General features: G+C 44.1%; 1 protein-coding gene across 1 annotated transcript; it reads left to right on the top strand.

Moving 5' to 3' along the window:
- Positions 1–16,180: 16,180 nt before the first annotated feature.
- Positions 16,181–16,675, top strand: LOC121837383 (the record flags this gene model as incomplete). Its single annotated transcript, XM_042293001.1, has 1 exon — positions 16,181–16,675. A coding segment is annotated over one exon (495 nt), but the record flags the coding sequence as incomplete, so codon positions are not given.
- Positions 16,676–25,244: the final 8,569 nt, after the last annotated feature.

Below are 25,244 nucleotides of genomic sequence, written 5' to 3'. Positions count from 1 at the left end.
TAAGATTAGAGTTGTTTTTTTGGGCAGCAGCTTCCAATATTGCGGTATCTGATATTTGATTCAAAAATTCTGATTCATTTTCGATGTGCTGGTGAAGTCACGATCGGATCACGGCAAGGTAACCCGTTGAGTGCGCTCCTTGGCATGCACCGACGCGCTGCAGAGAAGCGACACCCACGGAGCAAACACCACAGTCGCGCGAGCCGCGCAGTGCTTTGTGCTCCGAAAAGGACGGTGAGGCTTTACCAGCACTACATCCAGAGTTTGGTGCAACTCAACTATAGATGCTTTACACACGTGCCAATTACAGCTGCCATGGCTGACCTTCTCTTTTCTTGCCGAGATACCGAGCCGCTGAAAAGGGCATTGCCGAGCCTCCACAGAGGCCCATGCTGGGGCGAAGGACACAATAGAATCTAACATAGGAAAAAGCCTGCCCTGCTATGGTAATAATGAAGTGAAATAAAGATAATAAGAGGAAACAAAAACTGAAGGTCAGTTATGGCGGCGCCCATGCATAGCTGCTGCAAAGCGTCTATACTTAGTTTCAGCTTCGGTACGAGCGCAACCGAAGCTACAAGGGCGCGCATGGAGCCCGAAACGGTGCCCACACTGCACGAGCCCACGCGCGAGTCAGGGCTCAGGAATGCACAAAGCATTGGGATCACGCTAGCCTTGACTTCGCTGGTAGCTAGGCACGGGAACAAGGCGGGAACAGGGCGGGCACATTGACACCAATAAAGCATGTTTATCAAACTTGTTTTTGTGTACATCCCAGTTTACAAAGGATTTACTTCTAATAATAATGTGACAAATTTGAGAAAAATACTTGACGTGAAAATAAAAAAAAACACCTTTGAAGTAACTGTACCTGTACCTAGGTACATTTTTAAGCGAGTAGCTAGATACGCACATAGGTACATTTTCGTATGAGTAACTGTAACTGTATCTTAGGTACATTTTTGAAGTAACTTTTACAAGCCTGGTTAGATGCTAATTCGGGATTTCACCACGTAAAAGTAGCATGGTCATCCCAGGAACTAACGACGTTCATAACGCCCTTTGGAAGGTATTGTTTCACTAGACTGCCCTTCGGCATTACGTCAGCGCCTGAATACTTCCAAAAGAGAATATCGGAGATTCTAGATGGCCTCCCTGGCGTAGTTAACATGATAGATGATATCCTGGTGTTTGGTTCGGACAAAGCACAACACGATGAGCATTTGAAAAAAGTCATGGACAGACTCGCAGAGTCAAACATGGCACTAAACGGGGCGAAGTGTGTGTTCGGTGTAAAAGAAGTTAGTTTTCTAGGTCATCTTCTTAGGGCAGATGGCATAAGGCCTGACCCCACAAAGCTGCAAGCGGTCTGATATGAAATCGCCTACAAACGTGTCGGAAGTACGAAGCATTCTAGGTATCGCCAATCACTTGGGCCGTTTTCTGCCTAATCTCGCTCTGAAAGCTGCACCGTTGCGAGAACTGCTAAAAAAACCACGGAATGAGCTTGGGGCCCCGCTCAGGAAAGTGCTTGGAACGATCTAAAAAGCATGATTTGTTCTTCATAGTGTATGGCTAAGTATGACCCAACCCATCCGACAATCCTTTCGGCAGACGCGTCGTCATTTGGGCTTGGAGCCGTTCTCTTACAAGAGCAGCAAGGGGTACGACGGCCTATCGCTTTTGCTTCGGGGTCTCTGACCATAGCTGAGACTCGCTATGCGCAGATTGAGAAAGAGGCGTTGGCACTGACATGGGCTGCCGAAAGGTTTGACTGGTACCTAAGGGGCTTAGAAACGAAGTTCGAGACCGACCATAAGCCTCTAGTTACGTTGCTGGGACAAAGTCCGATAGATGTGTTGCCACCTCGAATTCAGAGGTTTAGAATGAGGCTAATGTGCCATAGGGTTTAAGGCTGTGTTTGTACCGGGCAAGTGCATTGTAACCGCCGATCATTTGTCGCGGGCACCTCTCAATCAAATGCCAATGGAAAGGGAACGTCTCACAATTCAAGAGGTGTTAAAGTTCCCTCAGGGATGTTTAATGGGTCTTGAAACAGGAGACGATTTGTTGTCACGTGTAAAAACAGGTCAAACTACAGACGAGGTGTGTAAAACGCTGGCTCAGCTGTCTCGTAAAGGCTGGCCTAAAAAACCGTCCGTCCCGTGCTCCCTTCGGCCGTACTGGCAAGAGAGGGCTGGCATAACCGTGTGTGATGGTTTTTCGTTAAGAGGTACAAGATTAGTTGTGCCCCAGGCACTTCGTGAGGAACTGTTATCTCGCCTGCACGATGGGCACCAAGGAATCAGCAGATGTCGAGCTCTTGCACAAGAGTCTGTTTGGGGGCCTGGCCTAAGAAAGCGACTAGCAGCGATGGTAAAAAACTGCAATATGTGTACCGAGTTCAGTTTTCAGAAGGCTGAACCGATGATGCCGACCATGACTCCACGTTTTCCATGGGAAAGAGTAGGGGTAGATTCGTGCAAAATAAGGAACTCTGACTGTCTTGTGGTTGTAGACTATTTATCAAGGTATCCGGAAATCTGTGTTCTCCCTTCGATTGGCGCAACTGTTGTTATAGAGAGGCTTCAAAGCATATTCGCTCGTCATGGGGTGCCAGAGACTGTTGTCTCCGAGAATGGTCAACAGTTTGCATGTTGTAATTTTCAAGAGTTTGCGAATCAATACGGTTTCCAACACGTCACTTCAAGCCCGAGGCACCCTCAAGCCAACGGAGAAGCGGAAAGAATGGTGCAGACAATTAAGCGGCTGGTGCTCAAATCAGCCGACCCTTACTTAGCTCTCCTAGCCACAGGGCCACCCCAGGGATTACCGGCAAAAGCCCGTCAGATATCCTTATGGGCAGACCTCTACGGACACGCGTACCATTGCTTCCGCAGCTGCGCCTTGAAAGGAACGTTGACTTTAAAATGTTGGTGATAAAGGATCGTCAACTAAGAGAAAAGCATCGCAAAAGCTTCTATAGGCGCCATCGGGCTAAGGAGCTTTCTGAGTTGAAGGCGGGCGACAAAATGTGGGTTTCTGACAGAAAGGCGAGGGCAACGGTCCTGGCCCAAACAGAAAAACCAAGGTCTTACTTGGTTGAGACCGACCAGGGGTGAAGTTAAGGCGAAACTGCCGAAACTTAAAGGCACTGCCAGCGGAGGCAGAGGACGATGAAGGCTACGATACACCGGACAGTGAGAGTGACGTAAGGGTCCAAGATTCGGAAGCTAGAAGCGCTATAAGTTGCGAGCCTTCTCCAGTGACTACGAGGACACCGACGACCTTCGTAACCACAAGATCAGGTAGAGTAGTTAAGAAACCGATCAGACTGGGGATTGATGATTAAGCGGTATCCTGAACAGTGTTTCAGTTTTAACGTATTTTTTTGTTTGCTAACATGTTATTATTTTTCTCCCAAGAAATGGAGGTGTGGTATCAGTGTGATAACAGTGTAACAGTGTGACAATGACAAAGCTACACGTGGTGTGCTCTGGTTATCGGTGACGTCCGCAGGATTGCCTATAAAAGGGCTGACGAAATAAAACACGGGGCTTCCTTTTCCCAGACGTCCCGTGCGAGTGGTTCATTCTTCGTTGCTCGCAATCGCACGCCGATAGTACGGCGGCGCGACAACGGCTAGTCTGCGGCAACAAACCACGAAATGAAATCGCCCTGCAACCACACACGTCTCTCGAGAAAGGGCTCGTTCTATGCCTCTGTGTTTACTAATTAAAGAACGTAACATACCCAGCAGCATTTGGCCAGCTGCTTGGTGTTGTACGGAGAGTAGTGAAACCAGCAAGCAGGTCTGAGGTAGCGTGGGCCCAGAAAAGGTTGCGTGATCTTCTCTCAAAGTTTCACTTTTCTCGCACAAGGATTTTTTTTATTTGTTTTTGAGGAATGATTGAAGGGGATTTATGTACATCAAGATATTGATAGATCTATTCAAAATGAACGAAAGGGCCCTTAATAATGAAAAATTTAAGGTATGTAGAAACAAATTTCAAGTGCCACGAGGTCGAATGCTCCAAAACTAAATCTAGTCATTACGCCAATTAAATTTTTGTTAGCAAATGTTGACTTTCCTAACGAATTCAACACTTTTCTCATTTGAACTCATTTAATATTTTTGCCAGTTTCACCTTTGTTAGCGAAGTGTTGACGTTGTTTAAACTGGTTGTTCCGTTACGAACCATTTTTAGAAGAAAAGACTTCCTTCTTATTTTGTGGTTAATTTCTTTTACAAAATCACAAACTTGCCACCAAGCGCAATTTTTCTAATAAACCAATTGTTATATGTTGTAGAAAAGGAATCTCAAAAAAAGTATGACACGACACAATTATCACTGCGTAGCTGCAAGACATATGGTAACGAATTATATATTGATATTTTTACTGACATTTATTGAAGAATATATCCTGATTCAAACCCGCTAAAAATTCAAAATATTGACATTCGTTCATAGTTGTTTCATGATACTCATAATTGTTGCAGTTCTTAGCAGTTTGTGGGATTTATACTTTTTAACGGCGTATTTGTACAAAAAAAAAGATTTTCTAATAAAGAGTTTAGCCCCGAAGCTGAAATGTGTTCACCTTTTTCTATTTAGTTTCTTTTGGACCGTTCCTCCTTGAAACTAGAGCCTAACGAGATCTCTCTCTCTGTCTCCCTCTCGCTTTCTTTGGGTTTTTAGACGCCAAAGATAAATTTCCTAAAATCTGTATATAAGTTGCACAGCTGTGAACAGCTTGCAGCTACTTAGCGCAATGTACCAGGCGTAACATGATTCACAACTGCCATTCGTATATGTGCGTAATTATACATGAAGCAGCACGTTGATCTTTCTTGCACTTCTAAATTCGCCCGAAGGAGTACTTAGAGAGATTTAGTAGATCGTTTTGGAGCTCCTATAACGATATCCGATAACAATATGATGCATGGGGGCCCGTGTGTTCATACGCTTATTACGGCGTGCGTTTTCTTCACTCTCAAATAATGACGCCTTCTAGAAACGTGAAATGTGCGTTGTGGTTGAAACCTCTGGCCGTGGGCATTGGGCTTTCCCGCATTTAGTATATCGTCCCAATAATCTTAGTTATTGGGACGATATACTAAATGCGAGAAAGCCCAATGCCCACGGCCAGAGGTCTCCACCACGACGCGCATTTCACACGCCTAGGAGGCGCCAATATCTAAGCGTGGAGAAAACGCATGCCGTAATAAGCGTGTAAACACAAGAGCTCCCTAACGCCTGCCAAGCGTTAAACCATAGCACAGTTCACGCCTAGAAAGCGTTAATTCTAAGCATTGAAAAACAGCACGCTTAGAACAAGCGTGTAAAAATCGCTCTGCGTCACGCCCGCAGGCGTTAAATCTATGCTCAGTTCACGCTTAGGGAGCGTGAATTCTAAGCGTTGAAAAAGACCACGCTTAGAACACGCGTGCCAAAAATCGCTTTACGTCACGCTTGCTCTGCGTGACCATTTTTAGAGTGTATATATATATATAGTGAATGACGAAGGAGGGAGAAAGTTAGGGTTCGATCTCCGCTCCTGGACCGAAAAATCGGGCCAGGAGCGGAGATCGAACCCGCAAGCTTCGCCTATCCGTGGCGACAACTTTACCTATTAGACCATCCCGGATTTTTTTTTTCTTTATTGTCCGTTTTCACAATTGCACTAATTACACACATGAGAATGTTAAAAAAAAGCCCTAGGTACACCTAAGCACTTCTTATGAGTTGTGAATGCGAAAGCCTGCACGTCATTTTTCAGTTCTCTTCTTTCGTGGGCGGCGTATTTGCGCCAACGGCAGAGCGCGCCCTCTCCTCGTTGCGCTGACCTTGGACGCTTCGTGTTACCGGCGCGCTGACTAGCGCTGACTAGAGTTCCTGTATAGCTGGAGCCTATACAGGAACTCTAGCGCTGACGGACACGCAGCGCCATGGGGTGGCGGTCGTTGAAACTGACGCGCACCGGCCAATGGCAGCCTCATATCTTGAAACTACGATACGCGCCAGCCAATGGGACTGAAGCCGGAATTCATCAGCTTCACTCCACTCCTTTGGGGTCCGGGAAACTAGGTGCCGTTTCGCTAGGCTTTTCGCGTGGTTTCATAGCTGGGGCTGGCTTCACTTGAAGAAAGAAGTTAAGGTGCCATTTGACGCCACTTCAAAGCCGATGAGTCGGATCGCTCCAAGGGACAGTGAATGCTCTCGCAATAGAAACCGCCGACCTGCGCTAGACTAGCGCGGTTACATTTAAATTCGTTTAAGGCACACCAGCTCTTTTAGAAGCGGCAACCAATCAAGGGGTTCGGGCTGTGCCGCAAGAACTGTTCGGATATACGCCACGCTCTGAATAAAGTTTTCCCGCACTGACAGTACATAGGTCCGCAAAGAGCAGAGCCATTTTCGTTTTCCAAATATTTATTTATTATTTCACACTACTGCCGGTCCCGTTAGGGCCCAGGCAAAAGGGGGGGGGGGGGGGGGAGAAAAGGAAAGGGATGTAAGAGACAAAAGCACACACGTGTTTTTACACAACAATTATGCTATATAGCATATATCATCGCAATCTTGGAAAACAATTACTTCAGGAGTAGGGCTATTAACAATATCTGTATCTGAGGAATTCCATTCTATTATAATCCTAGGAAATAACCAATTTCTAAAAATATTATTTGCGCTTTGGTATGGTTCTAAAATACTTCCATAATAAAAGCGTATATTTTGGCGTGTGACGTGCTTTATGTCAGGTGATGAATCTAAATTAATGTAATTATGCTTGATTAGGTACAAAAACTTCAATCTGAAATTTTTCTGGCGCGATCTCAATCTCCAATTCAAGTGGTTTCAACATTTCTGACGGGCTGTCTAAGCGACGGTACCTATTGCATATGAATCGCGCAGCTAGCCTTTTAACTTTTTCTAATTCGTGTATTGCTTTTTCTGTACACGGGTTCCAAACTACGCACGCGTACTCTAAAACTGGCCTAACTAAAGTCTTACAGGCGCAGAGCTTGACACTGGAGGGTGCCAGTGGAAGTTTGCACCTTAGGGACCACAACGCTCGTCTTGCAGCAGCAGAAACATTGGCAACATGCGTATTCCACTTTAAATAGCTACTAGTTGTTACCCCAAGGTAGCTAAATTCAAGGGATTCTTTAACTTGAGTGCCATTTATTGTATACAGAAAGTTCAGTACAGACTTTTTTTATTCGTAATCCTTAGTAATTTACATTTCTCCAAGTTTAATGGCATTTGCCAATGTTCGCACCATGCATAGACATTCTGAAGATTATTTTTGAGAGCTAGCTGATCATTACAGGTTTCTACTTTTTTGTACAATATGCAGTCGTCTGCAAACAACCGAACCCGAACACTGTCATCTACGCTGTCAATTATGTCGTTTATGTAGATAGCAAACAATATCTGTCCCAGAACCGAACCTTGTGGAACACCCGATGAAACACATACCTGACTTGAAGATCGCTTATTTATTTCGATAAACTGGGAGCGGTTGGAAAGTTATGACTGAACGAATTGGACTAGGTCGTTTTTTTATTCCGATTGCGTCTAGCTTCTGCACTAGTTTATGATGTGGTACTTTATCGAAAGCCTTCACGAAGTCTAGAAAATATGGCATCGACTTACTTTCTTTTATTTAGGGACAGGGGAATATCGTGTAAAGGTGTTATTCATTGCGTCACTGTTGATAGCCCTTGACGAAAGCCATGCTGAGCACTGGTAAGAAAAACACTGAGGATCACGACTTTTTAAAATCGGCTCAGCAGGAGCGTGACGCCAGTCAAAAGGAATCTTTTTTGTTTTAATGAGGTATTGAAATGACAAACAAATAATGTGATAGCTATTCAGCATAGCATCGAAGGAATTCATTAGGCACATTGTCCGGTCCACACGCTTTTTTAACATTTAGCCGAAGCAAAAGATCAAAGATTCCTTCCCGGCTTACAACAAGGTCCCTCATTACAGACGACTTATCACATATGCTGTTTGGTTGTGCTGCCGAATGGGGGCTGAATAAGGAATGAAAGTACCTATTGAATTCGTTTGCTATGTCGGTTTCATCAGTGACAAGAATTCCACTAACACTTAAACACTCAACACGCTTTTTGTTCCTGATAAGGAGTTCCAAAATTTAGCGGGCGCTTCCTTCAGAACAATCAATTCTTCTTCTATTTGAGAAAGTTCAGATGTCCCACACTTGTGTGCTCCTCTTTTAGTTTGCAATTTACGTTTTTTCTAAATAATCTCTCTTGTTATCCAAGGACTGATTCCTCTTGTGTGTTTTATCTTTGCTGGGTACATACTGTGAAATGCAATATTTAAAGATTTTTTCGAACATAGTTCACTGTGTTTCTAAGTCACGCTCCTCACAGAAATCATCGAAGTGTGCCTCCAAGTAGTCAAGCACATCAACATCAGTCGCATCGTTGTAATTTTTAACAATCGATTTTCTTACACCACCAAGTTCCGCGTTTTTAAAAAAGTTAGATGTAAAATTCAGCAATTTATGATCAGACAACCCTGCTAGCACGTCAACAGTCTAGCACAATATTAGCGGACTAACAAGGACCAGGTCCAAAATAGATTGCGCCGTGTTCCCAATCCTAGTCGGCGATGTCACTACCTGAGTCCGATCGCTTGAGAACGCACAGTTAGTAATATCTCTGAATCACATGCGTGGGCTCCCGCCGACCTCATTTTAGCCAGTCAATATGGGGTAACTTAAAATCACCGGTCATGATCAGTCGTACGCGGTCATTACAAAAAGACCCAAGAAAGTTGTATAATTGCGCAAAGAATACTGGTGAGGCATTAGGCGGTAGTACACTGCTCTTAGAATGAGGCTATTCCCGTAAAAGTCAACCCGACACGACAAACTTTCGTGTTTAGAAATGCCTGGTGGTAGGAACGCGCCTAATTCGGACTTTAGGACAATCGCAACGCCACCTCCACGTTACGGTTTTTCGTTTCGGTATATCTTGTGTGTCGAAAGAATTACTTCGCTGTCCCGTATATCTGAGAGCAGCCATGTCTCGGTTATCAGTGTGGCGTGGGAACTAAAATCAAGAACCATTGCCTCGAAATCTGTAAGTTTATTCAAAATACTTTGCGCATTAAATGACACAAGTCGGAAGGTTATTTGCGTTGGACGTCACAGAGCGGTGGGAACACGTTTCTTGCTGCTGCTGGGCAGTTTCACGCGCGTTTGTGCGCTGTCATCCCACGTATAAATGTCACCGTTTATTTATTTATTTATTCACAATACCTTACAGGCTTTTTTTCAGAGCATTGAGTAAGGGGGGTATTATACACATAAATTCACAAAAGAAAATAGAACAAACGCACATACAGTCTCACACAAAGTTGTCATGTAGGCACAGCATACAATGAAAACCCAGCTATGTACAAATTAAAAAAAAACAATAACAAAAAACACTGGACTTTTATAAAAAGTTGTCAAGTTACACAGAAACAGAATTAAGCGCAAACGCATTGTTTAGAAAATAAGATTCAAGTTTAGCACGGAACAGTGTGGTTTCGGCAATGGTGACGATGGATTCGGGAAGGTCGTTCCATGCGCGGATGCCACGTGGTACAACCGAGTTAATAAACGCGTTGGTTGACCCAGTGAGGTGTTGAAAACTTTTACTGTTAGTGGTTCGATGAGATGATCTATTAGGAGGCTTAAGGAAAGTAGCGCTTGAAAAACGATTGTTATAATATAACTTGTGAATTAGGCACAGAGTAAAAATGGTTCGACGCAGTTCGAGCAATGTCAGTGAACATTGATGTTTTAGGAGAGAGACACTTATGCTATATGGATAGGAAGATTTTATAAAGCGTGCTGCTCGAGTCTGGACTTTTTCAATGTGCGTGGTTAGGTATTTCTGATGAGGGCTCCAAATCGCGGCAGCATGTTCGAGTTTAGGACGGATCACAGATTTAATATGGATGACCCATGAAAGGTTAGATGTAAAATGGACACCAAGATACTTGTAGGATGAACATACGCTAAGGAATGAAATGCCTAATGTGTATGGGAACTGTGAAAGAGATCGTTTGCGAGTGAAGTTCATTACTTGGCATTTGGATTTATTTTGTGCCATTAGCCATTCTTCGCGCCAGTTGATAATGCGGTCAAGATCATGCTGGAGTAGTACGTGGTCATCTGGAGTGTTTATTTTCCTGTACAAGACACAGTCATCCGCAAACAAACGCACATTAAAAAACAATGCATTTGGGAGGTCATTTATGTAGATAAGGAATAACAAAGGACCCAAGACGCTGCCTTGCGGAACGCCAGAGGTTACATTAGTAATGTCAGACTGAAAATCACCACAGACAGTATACTGAGAGCGAAACGACAGAAAGTTGTGAATCCATGAGAGGGTTAAAGAATCAAGATCAAGTGACGAAAGCTTAGACAAAAGGTGACAGTGGAGAACGCGGTCCAATGCTCTAGAAAAGTCCAGAAATATTGCATCGGTTGAGAGTTAGAGCTCATGTTACGATGTAGGTCATGGGTGAATTCAAGCCGTTGCGCTTCACAGGAAAGGCTTTTGCGAAAACCATACTGATATTTATAAAAAAAATTGTTAGACTCAAGATACGATGCAACATGTGAAAAAATTATATGTTCAAGTACTTTGCACACAACACTGGTTAAAGAGATGGGACGGTAGTTCTCTGCGAGGTGGCGATCTCCGTTTTTGAAAACAGGAACGACCTTCCCTATCTTCCAGTCGTCTGGAAGTATACCGGTGGACAATGATTGTTGAAATAGTAGACCGCAAATTTCACTGGATACGCGTTTTGTATTTTTAAGAAGCTTAGAGTTAATGTTATCTGTGCCAGCCGATGTAGTAATTTTTAGGTTATCTATAATATTTTCAATTCCCGAAGGTGATACGGAAATAGGACTCATGAATTGATAGCTAACGTCATTAATAACGGGCACTGTTGACGTATCCTTCTGCTTAAATATAGATGCGAAATGGTTATTCATAATAACAGGTCATTCACCGTCAGAAATGGTGTCACCTTCCCGGTTAGCCAAGGATATTTTATTTGTAATTTCATTTGGTGCGAAAAGCTTCCAGGATGTTTTAGGGTTGTGTTTGAGGACGGATGGTAGGTCACGGTTATAAAAATTTCCTTTGAATTCTCTTAGGCGATTAACATAAAGTTTAGCACAGGTGTCGTAATTGGACCAAGCATGTTCTGTGTTGACATGCCTGGCAGCTCGAAATAACCGTTTCTTCTTGTTGCGCAAGGCTTTCAATGTTTTGTTAAACCAAGGCTTCTTGCTATCGGAAAGTATTTTAAAGCGTGGCACATAACGGTCAACACATTCAATCATTTTGTTTTTATATTGCCACCAATTCTCATTTACTCTGCAGCTCCAGAATTCTACAGAAAAGATGTTTAAAAACACATGAGGTTCGTCATTCATTTGAAAATAATCAGCTTTATTGTAATCTAGTAAAATCTTTGAAGTTGATGACTTTTGCGGTGAGCACATATCTAGGGTTATGTGTACTAGGTTATGATCACTTAGGCCATTTATGTACTTGATTGAGTTTATCACGCTAGGATGAGTCACAAGGAAAAGATCAAGAATGTTGTTCAAGCGTGTTAATTGGTCAATTACTTGCTCAAAGTTAAAGTCGAGAGACAAATCAACGAATGCCTGTTCCTCCTGACATGATGATGAAAGCGTCGTCCAGTCAATATTTTGAAAATTAAAGTCACCGAATAGCAGCAGAATAGAATCTCGAAACCTATTTTTGATAACGGAAAGAACACCTCTTAACTCAGCACAGAAACTTTTATCATAATCTGGGGGCCTGTAACGTACACCAACAACATATTTGCCGGTAGACAAAGATATGCAGACCCAAAGTATCTCTAGGTTGCTACTTAGGTTAATAACATACGAGGGCACATGATTTTTTATCGCTATCATGACACCGCCGCCTCGTTTGTTTAGGCGATCCTGACGATATATTTGAACGTAATTACTCTCCGGGAAAATTTCGCTATTCAGGTTATCAGGTTCTAGCCACGTTTCTGTCAGCACAACTATGTCCGAGTCGCTATCTTTGAGAAATGCACTCAATTCATCGCGCTTAGAAAGAATGCTACGAATGTTGGTGAACGATAACAAAAGGGGTGGTTTATCTTTTTTGCACGTATTCACGGAGGGCGGAAAAACGACGCGGGCGTCACTGTCCAATCTCCCGGGTTGCTACCTTACTTCCGTGATGCAGTTAGTGTCATGACTGTACTCGTACGTTCTGTCGTCGAGCTTAAGCTTATCGAAACGTAGCTTAAAAGGAACATTTTTTTTTTTTTTTTTGCAAATGCGAGTAGCCTAGCTCTTGCTATTCGTACAGCGAGAAAAAGTCTTCTCTTACTGCAAAGGGGGTGTTTTTCAATTTGAACCCAGAAGATAGTATTTGCTCTTTACCTTTAAAACGAAGAAACTTGACAATTATGGGTTGCGTTTTTCCAGTAGCAAACTTTCCTAGCCGGTGAGCTCGTTCGATATTATCGGCTGCGATGGTAATCCCGAGGTTCTTCGCGCAAAAGTTCACGATTTTTTGTTCAGATGTGCTCCACGTTTCGTTGGAGTCATCAGAAAAACCGAAGAACAATAAATTGCATCGCCTTAGTCTGTTTTCGGTGTTGTCACATCGGGTCACAATATCATTGAGCTTTTCATGAACTAGAGAAATGGACTCATTTGAAGCCCCTATGTTTAGAACGTCAGATACGTCACCAGTTCTTGTTTCCAGCGCCACTACCCTTGAATACAGCTCCTGCATCCTTTCGTCCGTCGTTTTTCCTCTTTTTGAGTTCTTTAATTTCTGAGAGAATACTAATTTGACCTTGCTCTATCCTTTGAACTGTGGCAAGCGCCGTTGTCATGATGACGTCAGTGCTTAGAGTGGAGACAACGGATAGGTCATCCGGCCCCGGATTGGCCTCCACGTCGCCGCACATAAGTAACATAATACCCCTCAGTCCAGCGGGCAACAAGTTTACATGAAGCTTATCATGAACCAGAAACACTTTAGCGTTGTTTTGTTCATCTGGCTGCGCAGATACCCAGAGCAAGTTTCGCGTTCGAATTTTTTCCTGTGACAACTCATGCCGGACAGAAACCTTTCTTCTCTTTAGTAAGTGACAATTCTTAAGAACAGACATTTTTTCACTGTGGTTTCGGAAGAGCATGGAGACCCGTTTAAACACAAAGTCATAAATATTATTTTAAAAAACACTCTGAAGGTCACTGTTAACAGTGTTGATCGTCTGCATCGTCTTGGTAGGCATGCTCCCGAAAAAAAAAATCAGGACAAGGGGGGGGCGGCTTACGTGGACCCACGGAACTATTCTTTGACATCTATCTGGGAGTTTTTAGTTGGACCCATGTGAATATACTTTCATATCTGTCTCGGAGTTTTTACGTGAACTCAGATGAGCAATATTTCATAACCATCTGGGATGTTTCACGTGGGCCACCCGGTAACACGTTTTCATTGTCATGTTTAAGGTTTTATGATAACCTACGGCATAATTTTTTCACGTCCATCTAAAAAAATTTTCTCAATTTCTGGATGTATTTTGTTTCCAATATTTGAAGTGTTTCTTCAGTCAGGAATTGTGAAAGAATGGGCGAAAGCAAGTAGGATCATCCACGAAATTAATTTGTTGCACCCATCATGCATGTATGGCCAAACAGTATCAACACCCAAAGCAATCGCCGTTGGGGTGAGGAGCAGCAAACACAAAATTCTAAACTTTAATATTTTGTGTCTGCAAGGGGGGGGGGGGACTGAATGCCCTCTAGTATAACACACATCTATAACCTTCAGCAATCGCAAGCCTTTGAAGTTAGCAATTGCATCCAAAATTTATCTTAATCGCAGCTAAGAACACAGCACATATATACGTGACTACAAATAATAAAACAATATGCATGAATATCATTGAGCTTTGGCAGTGAAAGACGCCCTTTGTTTACTCTACAGATAACAATGTCACTCTGAAAAGGTATACGCAACCCCCAGATTTAAAGAGATCCCTCTTAGCAAAATATAGAAACGCTGAGTGAGCGAAATGGAAGATTAAACAACGAATAAAAATAAACGATCAAGGACACACACAGTGAAATCTAACGCTGACCGTTTTTCCCACCATTAAGCAAGATCCCAAATGCAGGGCCATAAACACATTTAACGTTTTATTGCAAATGGTTTTGCAATCATCTATCTATCCAGTGGGTGTCAATTAAGCTGCTTCATATTCAATGCCATAAATATGTAGTACGCCGAGTTAAAAATATGAAAGATTATGTCCCAGTCAACAGTAAACACTGTGCACATTATAATAGAATAAAATTAAATTTAAAAAAAAAATATTAGACGATAATTTACAAAGTAACGCAACAAATTTCTTGAACAGCGTCGAAAACCACGAATAGAACGCATTTGACAAGCCGTACAGGGGTAAGCGGAAAGAAGAACTGAAGCCAGCTAATGGCAAACACTTCACAAGATTCCAAGATGGCAGTGCCTATATGACCGCGCGTAAGTTTGTCCGTAAGATTCTAATAAATACTTCAGTAAAACAAACACTCGTGGAAGAATCAAACTAATTTACAAAATATATAAACTGAAAACATCTGTACTATTATATCAGGCAGATGTCAAGATGGTATACAGTTTCGGCCAGACTTACCTAGCATATCTGCGGCTAACGCCTGCATTGCCTCGGAGATGCACCGTTTTGGTAATTCAAACATTGTGGCTGAGCACGTTTGCTGCAGGCCACATATATCGACGGCATGAACCAACGCACCCCCGAAGCCGTGGAGCCAGTATTCAATATATGCTCGGATGACTACGATCAGAATTATAGAACATTTTAAGCCATTGTAACACCAAAGGCAGTTCGTCTCTTGTAATGCTACAACCGCCGTCATTAATCTGGGTGTTTGCTTTGTGTGGGATTATGAATTCTCTATCTTTTTTTTTCAGCACTAAACGCACATTGTGTAAAACAAGAGGATACAGCACATTTGTGTCACTGCGGAAAATAAAACTCCCCAACTGATGAGGACTCTTTTGTGGCAAGAGCGCATGTTGCCTTCGGAGGACGTTGCCTTTTTGGCACACTAGCACAAGGCTGCTACTTAAGTCGCTTTTGCTCTGTAAAAGTATCTAATTCAGTGTCTTGAAACACAGCTTCCCGCGGCACAGTCCTAAAAAGCCTTGTTCAATAAATATCAGCATCCATGGACCTTTAAGCATGAAAAACTCAATCTTCAGGAAAAGGGCACACTGCTCCTGACATCAGACGGAGCCATAAAAAGTCACCTATTTTATATCCGTAACCAGACCGCTCCCACTGCCGCCGTAAACAGACAAGGAATTAGTTAAATCTCGTTATGGTAAAAAAAAGGAGATTGCAGAAAGAAATTAAATACAACTGCATTGCTACATACTTAATATATGTTGTTTTAGTTATCAATTTTGGGACCAGCGTAGTGACATTGAAAGGCTAATATTTTTATTTTTACATTTACTGTTTATATATACCGGGAGTAGTAGTAAAAGTGTACCAGTTAGGCCAACTTGTAAACAAACCGTTGCTAGGGGCGTTGCCCGTTGCTAGGGGCGTTGCCCTGTGGGCGGGGCCCGATCCGACCAATCACATCGCAGCAGGGCGGGGCCTACCCCAATCCCACCAATCACAGAGCAGTGGGGCGGGGCCCTTTCCCTCTCTCCCATTCCAGTGACGGGGCCCTTCTCTCTCTCCCATTCCATTCCATTCCAGCGTAAAAGACTATGGCGAACGAAACACCACCGGCACCTACGGGAACGTTTGGACTTCAACAGCCACCACAGCTGGACTTCGACAACACAACAGAGTGGCCGGCGAGGATAGAACATTTCGACGATTACCGCTTTGCCACAGGCATAAACGAAAGAACCGGCGAGGCACAAGTCCGCACGCTATTGTACACAATGGGCCGGCAAGCAAGGGAAATTTTTGCCACGTTCGACCTTTCGGCAGAAGAGGCAAAGGACTTCGACCTCGTCAAGCGAAAGTTCGACGAGCACTTCGTCAAGGAACGAAACGTCGTGTATGAAAGTGGGTGTTTTCACCGAAGGTTACAGAAGCCAGGAGAGTCTGTGGACCAGTACGTTACGGCACTGCACGTCCTCGCAGACCGCTGCGAATTCGGTGAGATGAAACAACGCATGATCCGGGGCCGGTTTGTCGTGGGGCTCCATGACGACAAGCTTTCCGAAAACCTGCAAATGTACGCCAAGCTGACCTTGTCATCGGCGTTAGCCAAGGCACGCCTCGAGGAAGTGGTGCACCAGCAGAAGCGAGAACTTCGTTCAGGAGAGCACGGTCAACCGGCCTGTTCTTCGACGAAAGAGGACCTGAACGTAGACGCCGTGAGCCGACGCCGGGATGCACCTCGAAGAAAAGTCTACGGGTCGGAAAAATCACATCGGGACAAGCAGTGTTCGTTCTGTGGAGGCGACCAGCATCCAAGTTCGGTGTGTCCTGCAAGGGCACAGAAGTGCTTCAATTCCCACAGCAAGGGACATTTCAGCCGGGCCTGCAGGAAGGAGTCGGCGTCGTCTCCAAGAAAGGTACAAGTGTCATCCGTACAAAAGAGACTGGCGAACTTTTTCTGGGCGCGATAAATGTTACGGACGCGAAAGCGCGGTATGTCCAGATAACCCAGTGATGTGATTGCTGCGCCAATCGCGCCAAACTGCGCCAAGTGGGTAACCCCGCTACATCCTGCTACATTTTGCCAAAATATAGGTAATCTGCGCCAAGCCTGCGCCAAAAAAAACAAAAACAATTTCGTTCGCTTTTCAAAACCGAAACTAAACTGAGCACCGTATTGAGCTTGCGTGTGTTATGTAGCGCACGCTGCCAACCGACACAAGTACCCTACATCACTTGTCCATTCGGTCCTGCATGGGTTTCCCGCCATCTGGCGTTTCGCGCTCTCATCGTCCCGTGGATCTCGTCTCGCGTCTTTTTTTTTATATTTTCAACAATAGACGCGGGTGTGTGCGGAGGCTCCGACCTATAGCGTGCCGGGTACCAGCCATGCCGTCATGCTGTGAAACAAAACCGCGTTTTTGGGCGGTGGGAGTTACTTTGTGAACTGAAGCACTCGCTCCTGAAAGGAACAGTCGTGAGAAAACTATATTTGGTCCCTGCCTTCTATAGTCACCGTGGTCGCGCGACGTCGGGCGTTGCCGTCCCCACGTCGCTGCAGATATGACGCTTTCTAAAATGAAACCAAGTAGCACAGCATGTTCATCAAAATTCCTGTCCTTTTTTTAATCATACATTACTACAAAATTCCCTCTTCAACTCAAAGACTGCTGTGTCGAAGTATTGATTACATAGGTTTCTCTCGGTGGGCTTTCTTTCGAGAGGGATTCCGGTACGTGAAAAATCTGCCTGCGGAAGAAAGTTGATGACGAGAAGTGAGCTAAAGCAAAGAAGGCAATGCCTGCACGCTGAACCCGCACAGCGCGCTTGTTTGTCTCGAGTTCAGTCGTTCCAAAAAGCGCTCCAAGAACTTTTGACCCTGGCTTGCGATGTGTTGCATCGATGCGTTCTGGTTCTTTTTGGCTTTTGTTATGTCTTTATCTTGTACTTTGTTTACCTGCCTGTCAAGAACGCGCGGCTGGCATGTTTTTTGTCGTATGCTCGACAATTTGATTTTGCATACAATTTTGGGAATCAGTGGGCGACGGAGCGGAGTGATATGGTTTCGGTTTCGATCGAAGAACCGTTGTCTCCACTCGCACGACGATGCACGCGCAACTGCAAGCCTGCTGAAGTTGCCCTCACGTGTTTGTGAACTTGATTGTACTACAGAGGCACCACCCAAGACGCTTGCAATTCATTTTTTTTTTTACGTTTGTTTTTTTTAGACGAAAATCTGGTACGCCGGGAACCAGCAAAACGGTGGCAAGCGCTTTTTCGGATTTGCTCGGCAACGCCTACAGCACTGTACACTTGTTGGATGTCTCAGCAATAAAAACACAAGCAGGAGCTTCCGTCACAACACGTCACATTAGAACACTACAGAAGTCAAAACACAAAGTTCCCTTCATTTGTACAGCACTCAAAACGAATATTTTTATTTTTCTAAAATTCTAAGAATATCTGCTCCAAGCGCCACATTTGCTGCTCCAAAACACTGTTTTGGCTGCTCCGAAAGGTGCTCCAAAATGGCTTAGGCCAATCACATCACTGGATAACCTTGAAATCTGTACCAGTGTTTGCTAAAGTCGATTCAGGAGCAGAGGCCACTCTTGTACCGTCTACGCTTCCAAGAATTCAGTTTAGGCTCGAAACAGCAAGCGAAGTACTGACTGGTGCGGGAGAAAATCGCCTTACGGTACTTGGAAAGTTCAAAGCCAAGTTAATCTGGAAGGACAAAGTGTCGATGCAAACTGTTTATGTCGTGAGTCCGCTTCGCCAGGTACGTCTAAGGTTACCAGCCATCGAGGATTTGGGAGTTGTAAATTTCATCGATGGTGTGTCTCTTGATAAACAAAATTATGATGTTCTATACCCACAGGTGTTCAATGGTCTTGGAACCATTCCGGGAGAATACAACATCCGATTGAATTTGGATGCGGTCCCGTACGCTATACACGCGCAACGACGAGTCCCGATTCCTATGCGTGAGGCGGTAAAGCAAGAAATTGAAAAAATGGAAGGGATGGGAGTCATCCGGAAGGTCGATGGTCCTACAGACTGGTGCGCCGGGATCGTTCCGGTCTTAAAACCGTCCGGAGACGTACGCGTGTGTGTTGACCTCACACAATTAAACAAAAATGTCAAGAGAGAGTGATACGTGCTCCCAACAGCAGACCAGGCATTGGGACTGCTCGAGGACGCGGCGTATTTCTCAAAGTTAGATGCAGGGTTGTAAAGTACCTAGGTACAAGTAACTGTAAATCGGTAACTAGGTACTTTTGTTGTACCTGAGATACAAACCTAGGTACTTTCATTTCTCAGTATCTGTATCTGTATCTTAGGTACATTTTCCAGTAACTTGTAACTAAGTGAAGTTACTTTTTACAGATACTTTTCTATTCACTTCATCAAAATCGTAGAAAATACAATACACCATATAACTAAAAATAAATTATAATTACAGTCGTAAAGCAATTTAACATCACGTAGTGTTTCCACGCAATAAATCGAGCTCAAATTTTGCACTTTACAAAACTGAAAATGCTACGCCTGAAGAAACTCCCTCCTGGTTTCTAAAACACCCCCTACGAATACTACTTCCAGAGTCACAATTATAATTACATGCGGAAAATAGTATTAAAAGACCTTAGACATGTAAATGGTCATCTCACATAATTAAGCACAACAAAACTGGCAGGCTTCGTTGTCAAAACTTAATGCAGCAGTAGAATTATACAAACATCAACGGCAGATAATCTAAGTACTCGTACTCTGGCCGAACGGGGACTTCGAGCTCCTGATGTAGCCTGCCACTGATGGCTGGACTGCTGCTATTCTATGTTGTGGAGGCTCTGTGCTACATTCAGGTCTTTCCTTGGGTGCCAAGGCTTTCCGTTTTACCCCAGTGACATTCGTCTTGCTCTTGTCAACACTCTTTAGTGCTTCCTTGTGAGACCTCTGGAATAAGCAAAGCATGACTAGTTAATACTTATTGCACTGTATCAGAACAGCTCAGCGGCGCAGGACACTAGTCCAACTAGGTTTCAGCATTAGCAATTGAGACGAAAACGATATTTCTGCTAGACGCCAAAGATGGTCAACAGCGGCGGAAAATTCCGGACCTGCGGCCATGAAAAAGGGAAAAAGTGGTTTATTTATTTATTTATTTATTATACCCTCAGGGCCGAAGCATTACAGAGGGGGTGGGCAACGGAAGTACAAAAAACGCTGAAAATGGTTAGTCCGGCACAGATCATGAATAGTAACTTGTTAAAGCTTCTTTAAAGAGGACAAAATCGCCAATGGACACAATGGGTGAGGGAAGGCCGTTCCAATCACGAGATGTTTTTGGGATGAAAGATTTGAAAAAAGAATTTGAAATGGAAGTGGGTATACCAACTTTGCAGCAGTGATCGAGGCGAGAGGATACGTAGATGGGAGCACTGATTAGTTGTTCTTTCAAGAGTGAATTGGCATAGTAAATTTTATGGAATAAACAGAGACGGGAGATAGTGCGACGAGTGGAAAGAGGGGGCAGTGAGAGACTAGCTTTCATGGATGTGACGCTTGATGTACGATGGTAGTTTGATAATATAAAACGTGCTGACCGGTTTTGGATGGCTTCAAGCGCTGATATGAGGCTTTCTGTACCGGGATCCCAGACCGAGCATGCATATTCAAGTTTTGGTCGCACCAGTGTTTTATAAAGTAGTAATTTTAATGATGATGGAGCTAGAGAAAAGTTACGTCTTAAATATCCAAGCATGCGGCTACTGTTATTAACGATATATTCGGTGTGAGTTTTCCATGATAGGTCAGGAGAGATATGAACACCTAGATATTTGTAAGTTGATACGTTTTCAAGGATGTTATTTGATAGGAAGTAGTTAGGACAGAGTGCTGCTTTGCGAGAAATCCTCATTGTCTTACACTTCATAGTGTTTAGTTTCATGTGCCAAGCATCACACCAGGAAGAAATTGCATTTAAATCAGATTGAATTATGTGTACGTCAGAGTCATTAGTAATTTCACGGTAAACAACGCAATCATCCGCAAATACGCTTATGGAGGAGGAAATGCTAGTAGGTAGGTCATTTATATATACTAAGAATAAGAGGGGGCCTAGGACAGAACCCTGTGGTACACCGGACTTAACGAGGGACGATGACGAGTTTTTGTTATTGACAGTTACAAATTGCGATCTGTTAGTGAGGAAACACTCTAACCAAGATAAGATATATGGATCAATACTGAGTGGGCTAAGCTTGTATAGTAGTAGTTTATGTGTTACCTTATCGAAAGCCTTTGCAAAGTCCAGAAAGATGCAGTCAGTCTGAGATCCACGGTCCAGAGCCGAGTGGAGGTTGTGGGTGAAAACTAAAAGCTGAGTATCGCACGAGAAAGATTTGCGGAATCCATGTTGAAAAGGGCTAAAGAAGGAGTTGCACTCCAGGAAACGCGAGAGCTGTGAAGAAATTATGTGCTCCATGATTTTGCAGGGTACGCTAGTAAGAGATATTGGCCTGTAATTGAAAGGGGAGAAACGGTCACCAGCTTTGTGAATTGGAACAACCTTCCCTACCTTCCAGTCCTCGGGTAAGACGCCATGATCAAGTGATTGTTGAAACAAAGATGACAAGATGATTGAGGAGTACATTTTGGTATTTTTTAGAAATTTTTCTTCTTGCTTCCAGTAATACTAAAATGAAGACGATATCAAAATGACCAACGACAAGGCAGCTTACAGATAATTATTGTGGGTCGGTTCATTTTCTCGGAAGCTGTAGTTTACCTAGCACACCCTGACATCTTTGTAACGACTTTTTACCGTCGCTCCAGACGCCCTGAAAAGTGGACTTGCACCGTAATTTGGTATAAGTATGACCAAACCTTTTTTTGTTACCCATTCCTCACGAAGACCGGACTCCGGTTGAAACGTCGAAAATAAAGCTTCTGTTGTTCTACCCAGGGACCTCTACTTCGTCATATATAATATATAGGTGAAGTCAGAGTGGTGAATGGGTCAAAACACGTCGAAAACAAAGAGTGAGTTGACGCAGGGACAAGCTTTAAACAACGGTTCCAAGGGGGTCCTGCAAAGTTCTAAGTCCCAGTTACCGAACATCTGCAGTTGAGAACAACGAGAAATCAGTAGCAGGCGTATTGTACGCATGAAAAGTTGCTACCCTGACGTGCGATGCAACGTCAATCTGTTGGCCGACTGACGGACGTAAACGCAGATACTACGGAGCGTAACAAACCTTACACAGTGATGGAAGTGCCAATTGACCTTTTGGAGCAGGCCTTGTAGCAGCAAAATGTTGTTTTGGAGCAGGAAGTGGCCCTTTTGGAGCAGGGTCTGGCATATGTTGGCATATTACTTGAAAATGAAATAATGCTGCATTGCTATATAAAGCCCATCTCCATTATTGGAAAACAGCGCCTGTCGCCTTTTTAAGACAGGATATATCAAATTCAACAAAGTAAACACGAAAAAAAAAACATTTTTTAAATAAAGTTTATCTGCTCGGTCACATAAAAAATACAATTAAATATGTAACATTGAGTTCTGATGGTACAGGATATTTAGTTTTATCAGCCTGCACTTCTTTTAAGGTATCTGCAGCAGCATCTAACGACCGTGGAATGTTTTAGTTAAGATTAGAGTTGTTTTTTTGGGCAGCAGCTTCCAATATTGCGGTATCTGATATTTGATTCAAAAATTCTGATTCATTTTCGATGTGCTGGTGAAGTCACGATCGGATCACGGCAAGGTAACCCGTTGAGTGCGCTCCTTGGCATGCACCGACGCGCTGCAGAGAAGCGACACCCACGGAGCAAACACCACAGTCGCGCGAGCCGCGCAGTGCTTTGTGCTCCGAAAAGGACGGTGAGGCTTTACCAGCACTACATCCAGAGTTTGGTGCAACTCAACTATAGATGCTTTACACACGTGCCAATTACAGCTGCCATGGCTGACCTTCTCTTTTCTTGCCGAGATACCGAGCCGCTGAAAAGGGCATTGCCGAGCCTCCACAGAGGCCCATGCTGGGGCGAAGGACACAATAGAATCTAACATAGGAAAAAGCCTGCCCTGCTATGGTAATAATGAAGTGAAATAAAGATAATAAGAGGAAACAAAAACTGAAGGTCAGTTATGGCGGCGCCCATGCATAGCTGCTGCAAAGCGTCTATACTTAGTTTCAGCTTCGGTACGAGCGCAACCGAAGCTACAAGGGCGCGCATGGAGCCCGAAACGGTGCCCACACTGCACGAGCCCACGCGCGAGTCAGGGCTCAGGAATGCACAAAGCATTGGGATCACGCTAGCCTTGACTTCGCTGGTAGCTAGGCACGGGAACAAGGCGGGAACAGGGCGGGCACATTGACACCAATAAAGCATGTTTATCAAACTTGTTTTTGTGTACATCCCAGTTTACAAAGGATTTACTTCTAATAATAATGTGACAAATTTGAGAAAAATACTTGACGTGAAAATAAAAAAAAACACCTTTGAAGTAACTGTACCTGTACCTAGGTACATTTTTAAGCGAGTAGCTAGATACGCACATAGGTACATTTTCGTATGAGTAACTGTAACTGTATCTTAGGTACATTTTTGAAGTAACTTTTACAAGCCTGGTTAGATGCTAATTCGGGATTTCACCACGTAAAAGTAGCATGGTCATCCCAGGAACTAACGACGTTCATAACGCCCTTTGGAAGGTATTGTTTCACTAGACTGCCCTTCGGCATTACGTCAGCGCCTGAATACTTCCAAAAGAGAATATCGGAGATTCTAGATGGCCTCCCTGGCGTAGTTAACATGATAGATGATATCCTGGTGTTTGGTTCGGACAAAGCACAACACGATGAGCATTTGAAAAAAGTCATGGACAGACTCGCAGAGTCAAACATGGCACTAAACGGGGCGAAGTTTGTGTTCGGTGTAAAAGAAGTTAGTTTTCTAGGTCATCTTCTTAGGGCAGATGGCATAAGGCCTGACCCCACAAAGCTGCAAGCGGTCTGATATGAAATCGCCTACAAACGTGTCGGAAGTACGAAGCATTCTAGGTATCGCCAATCACTTGGGCCGTTTTCTGCCTAATCTCGCTCTGAAAGCTGCACCGTTGCGAGAACTGCTAAAAAAACCACGGAATGAGCTTGGGGCCCCGCTCAGGAAAGTGCTTGGAACGATCTAAAAAGCATGATTTGTTCTTCATAGTGTATGGCTAAGTATGACCCAACCCATCCGACAATCCTTTCGGCAGACGCGTCGTCATTTGGGCTTGGAGCCGTTCTCTTACAAGAGCAGCAAGGGGTACGACGGCCTATCGCTTTTGCTTCGGGGTCTCTGACCATAGCTGAGACTCGCTATGCGCAGATTGAGAAAGAGGCGTTGGCACTGACATGGGCTGCCGAAAGGTTTGACTGGTACCTAAGGGGCTTAGAAACGAAGTTCGAGACCGACCATAAGCCTCTAGTTACGTTGCTGGGACAAAGTCCGATAGATGTGTTGCCACCTCGAATTCAGAGGTTTAGAATGAGGCTAATGTGCCATAGGGTTTAAGGCTGTGTTTGTACCGGGCAAGTGCATTGTAACCGCCGATCATTTGTCGCGGGCACCTCTCAATCAAATGCCAATGGAAAGGGAACGTCTCACAATTCAAGAGGTGTTAAAGTTCCCTCAGGGATGTTTAATGGGTCTTGAAACAGGAGACGATTTGTTGTCACGTGTAAAAACAGGTCAAACTACAGACGAGGTGTGTAAAACGCTGGCTCAGCTGTCTCGTAAAGGCTGGCCTAAAAAACCGTCCGTCCCGTGCTCCCTTCGGCCGTACTGGCAAGAGAGGGCTGGCATAACCGTGTGTGATGGTTTTTCGTTAAGAGGTACAAGATTAGTTGTGCCCCAGGCACTTCGTGAGGAACTGTTATCTCGCCTGCACGATGGGCACCAAGGAATCAGCAGATGTCGAGCTCTTGCACAAGAGTCTGTTTGGGGGCCTGGCCTAAGAAAGCGACTAGCAGCGATGGTAAAAAACTGCAATATGTGTACCGAGTTCAGTTTTCAGAAGGCTGAACCGATGATGCCGACCATGACTCCACGTTTTCCATGGGAAAGAGTAGGGGTAGATTCGTGCAAAATAAGGAACTCTGACTGTCTTGTGGTTGTAGACTATTTATCAAGGTATCCGGAAATCTGTGTTCTCCCTTCGATTGGCGCAACTGTTGTTATAGAGAGGCTTCAAAGCATATTCGCTCGTCATGGGGTGCCAGAGACTGTTGTCTCCGAGAATGGTCAACAGTTTGCATGTTGTAATTTTCAAGAGTTTGCGAATCAATACGGTTTCCAACACGTCACTTCAAGCCCGAGGCACCCTCAAGCCAACGGAGAAGCGGAAAGAATGGTGCAGACAATTAAGCGGCTGGTGCTCAAATCAGCCGACCCTTA

The sequence above is a fragment of the Ixodes scapularis genome, unplaced genomic scaffold (assembly GCF_016920785.2).
Source record: "Ixodes scapularis isolate PalLabHiFi unplaced genomic scaffold, ASM1692078v2 PGA_scaffold3__209_contigs__length_174095766, whole genome shotgun sequence".
In the NCBI taxonomy this organism is placed as follows: domain Eukaryota; kingdom Metazoa; phylum Arthropoda; class Arachnida; order Ixodida; family Ixodidae; genus Ixodes; species Ixodes scapularis.
This window is presented reverse-complemented; position numbering and strand designations above follow the sequence as displayed.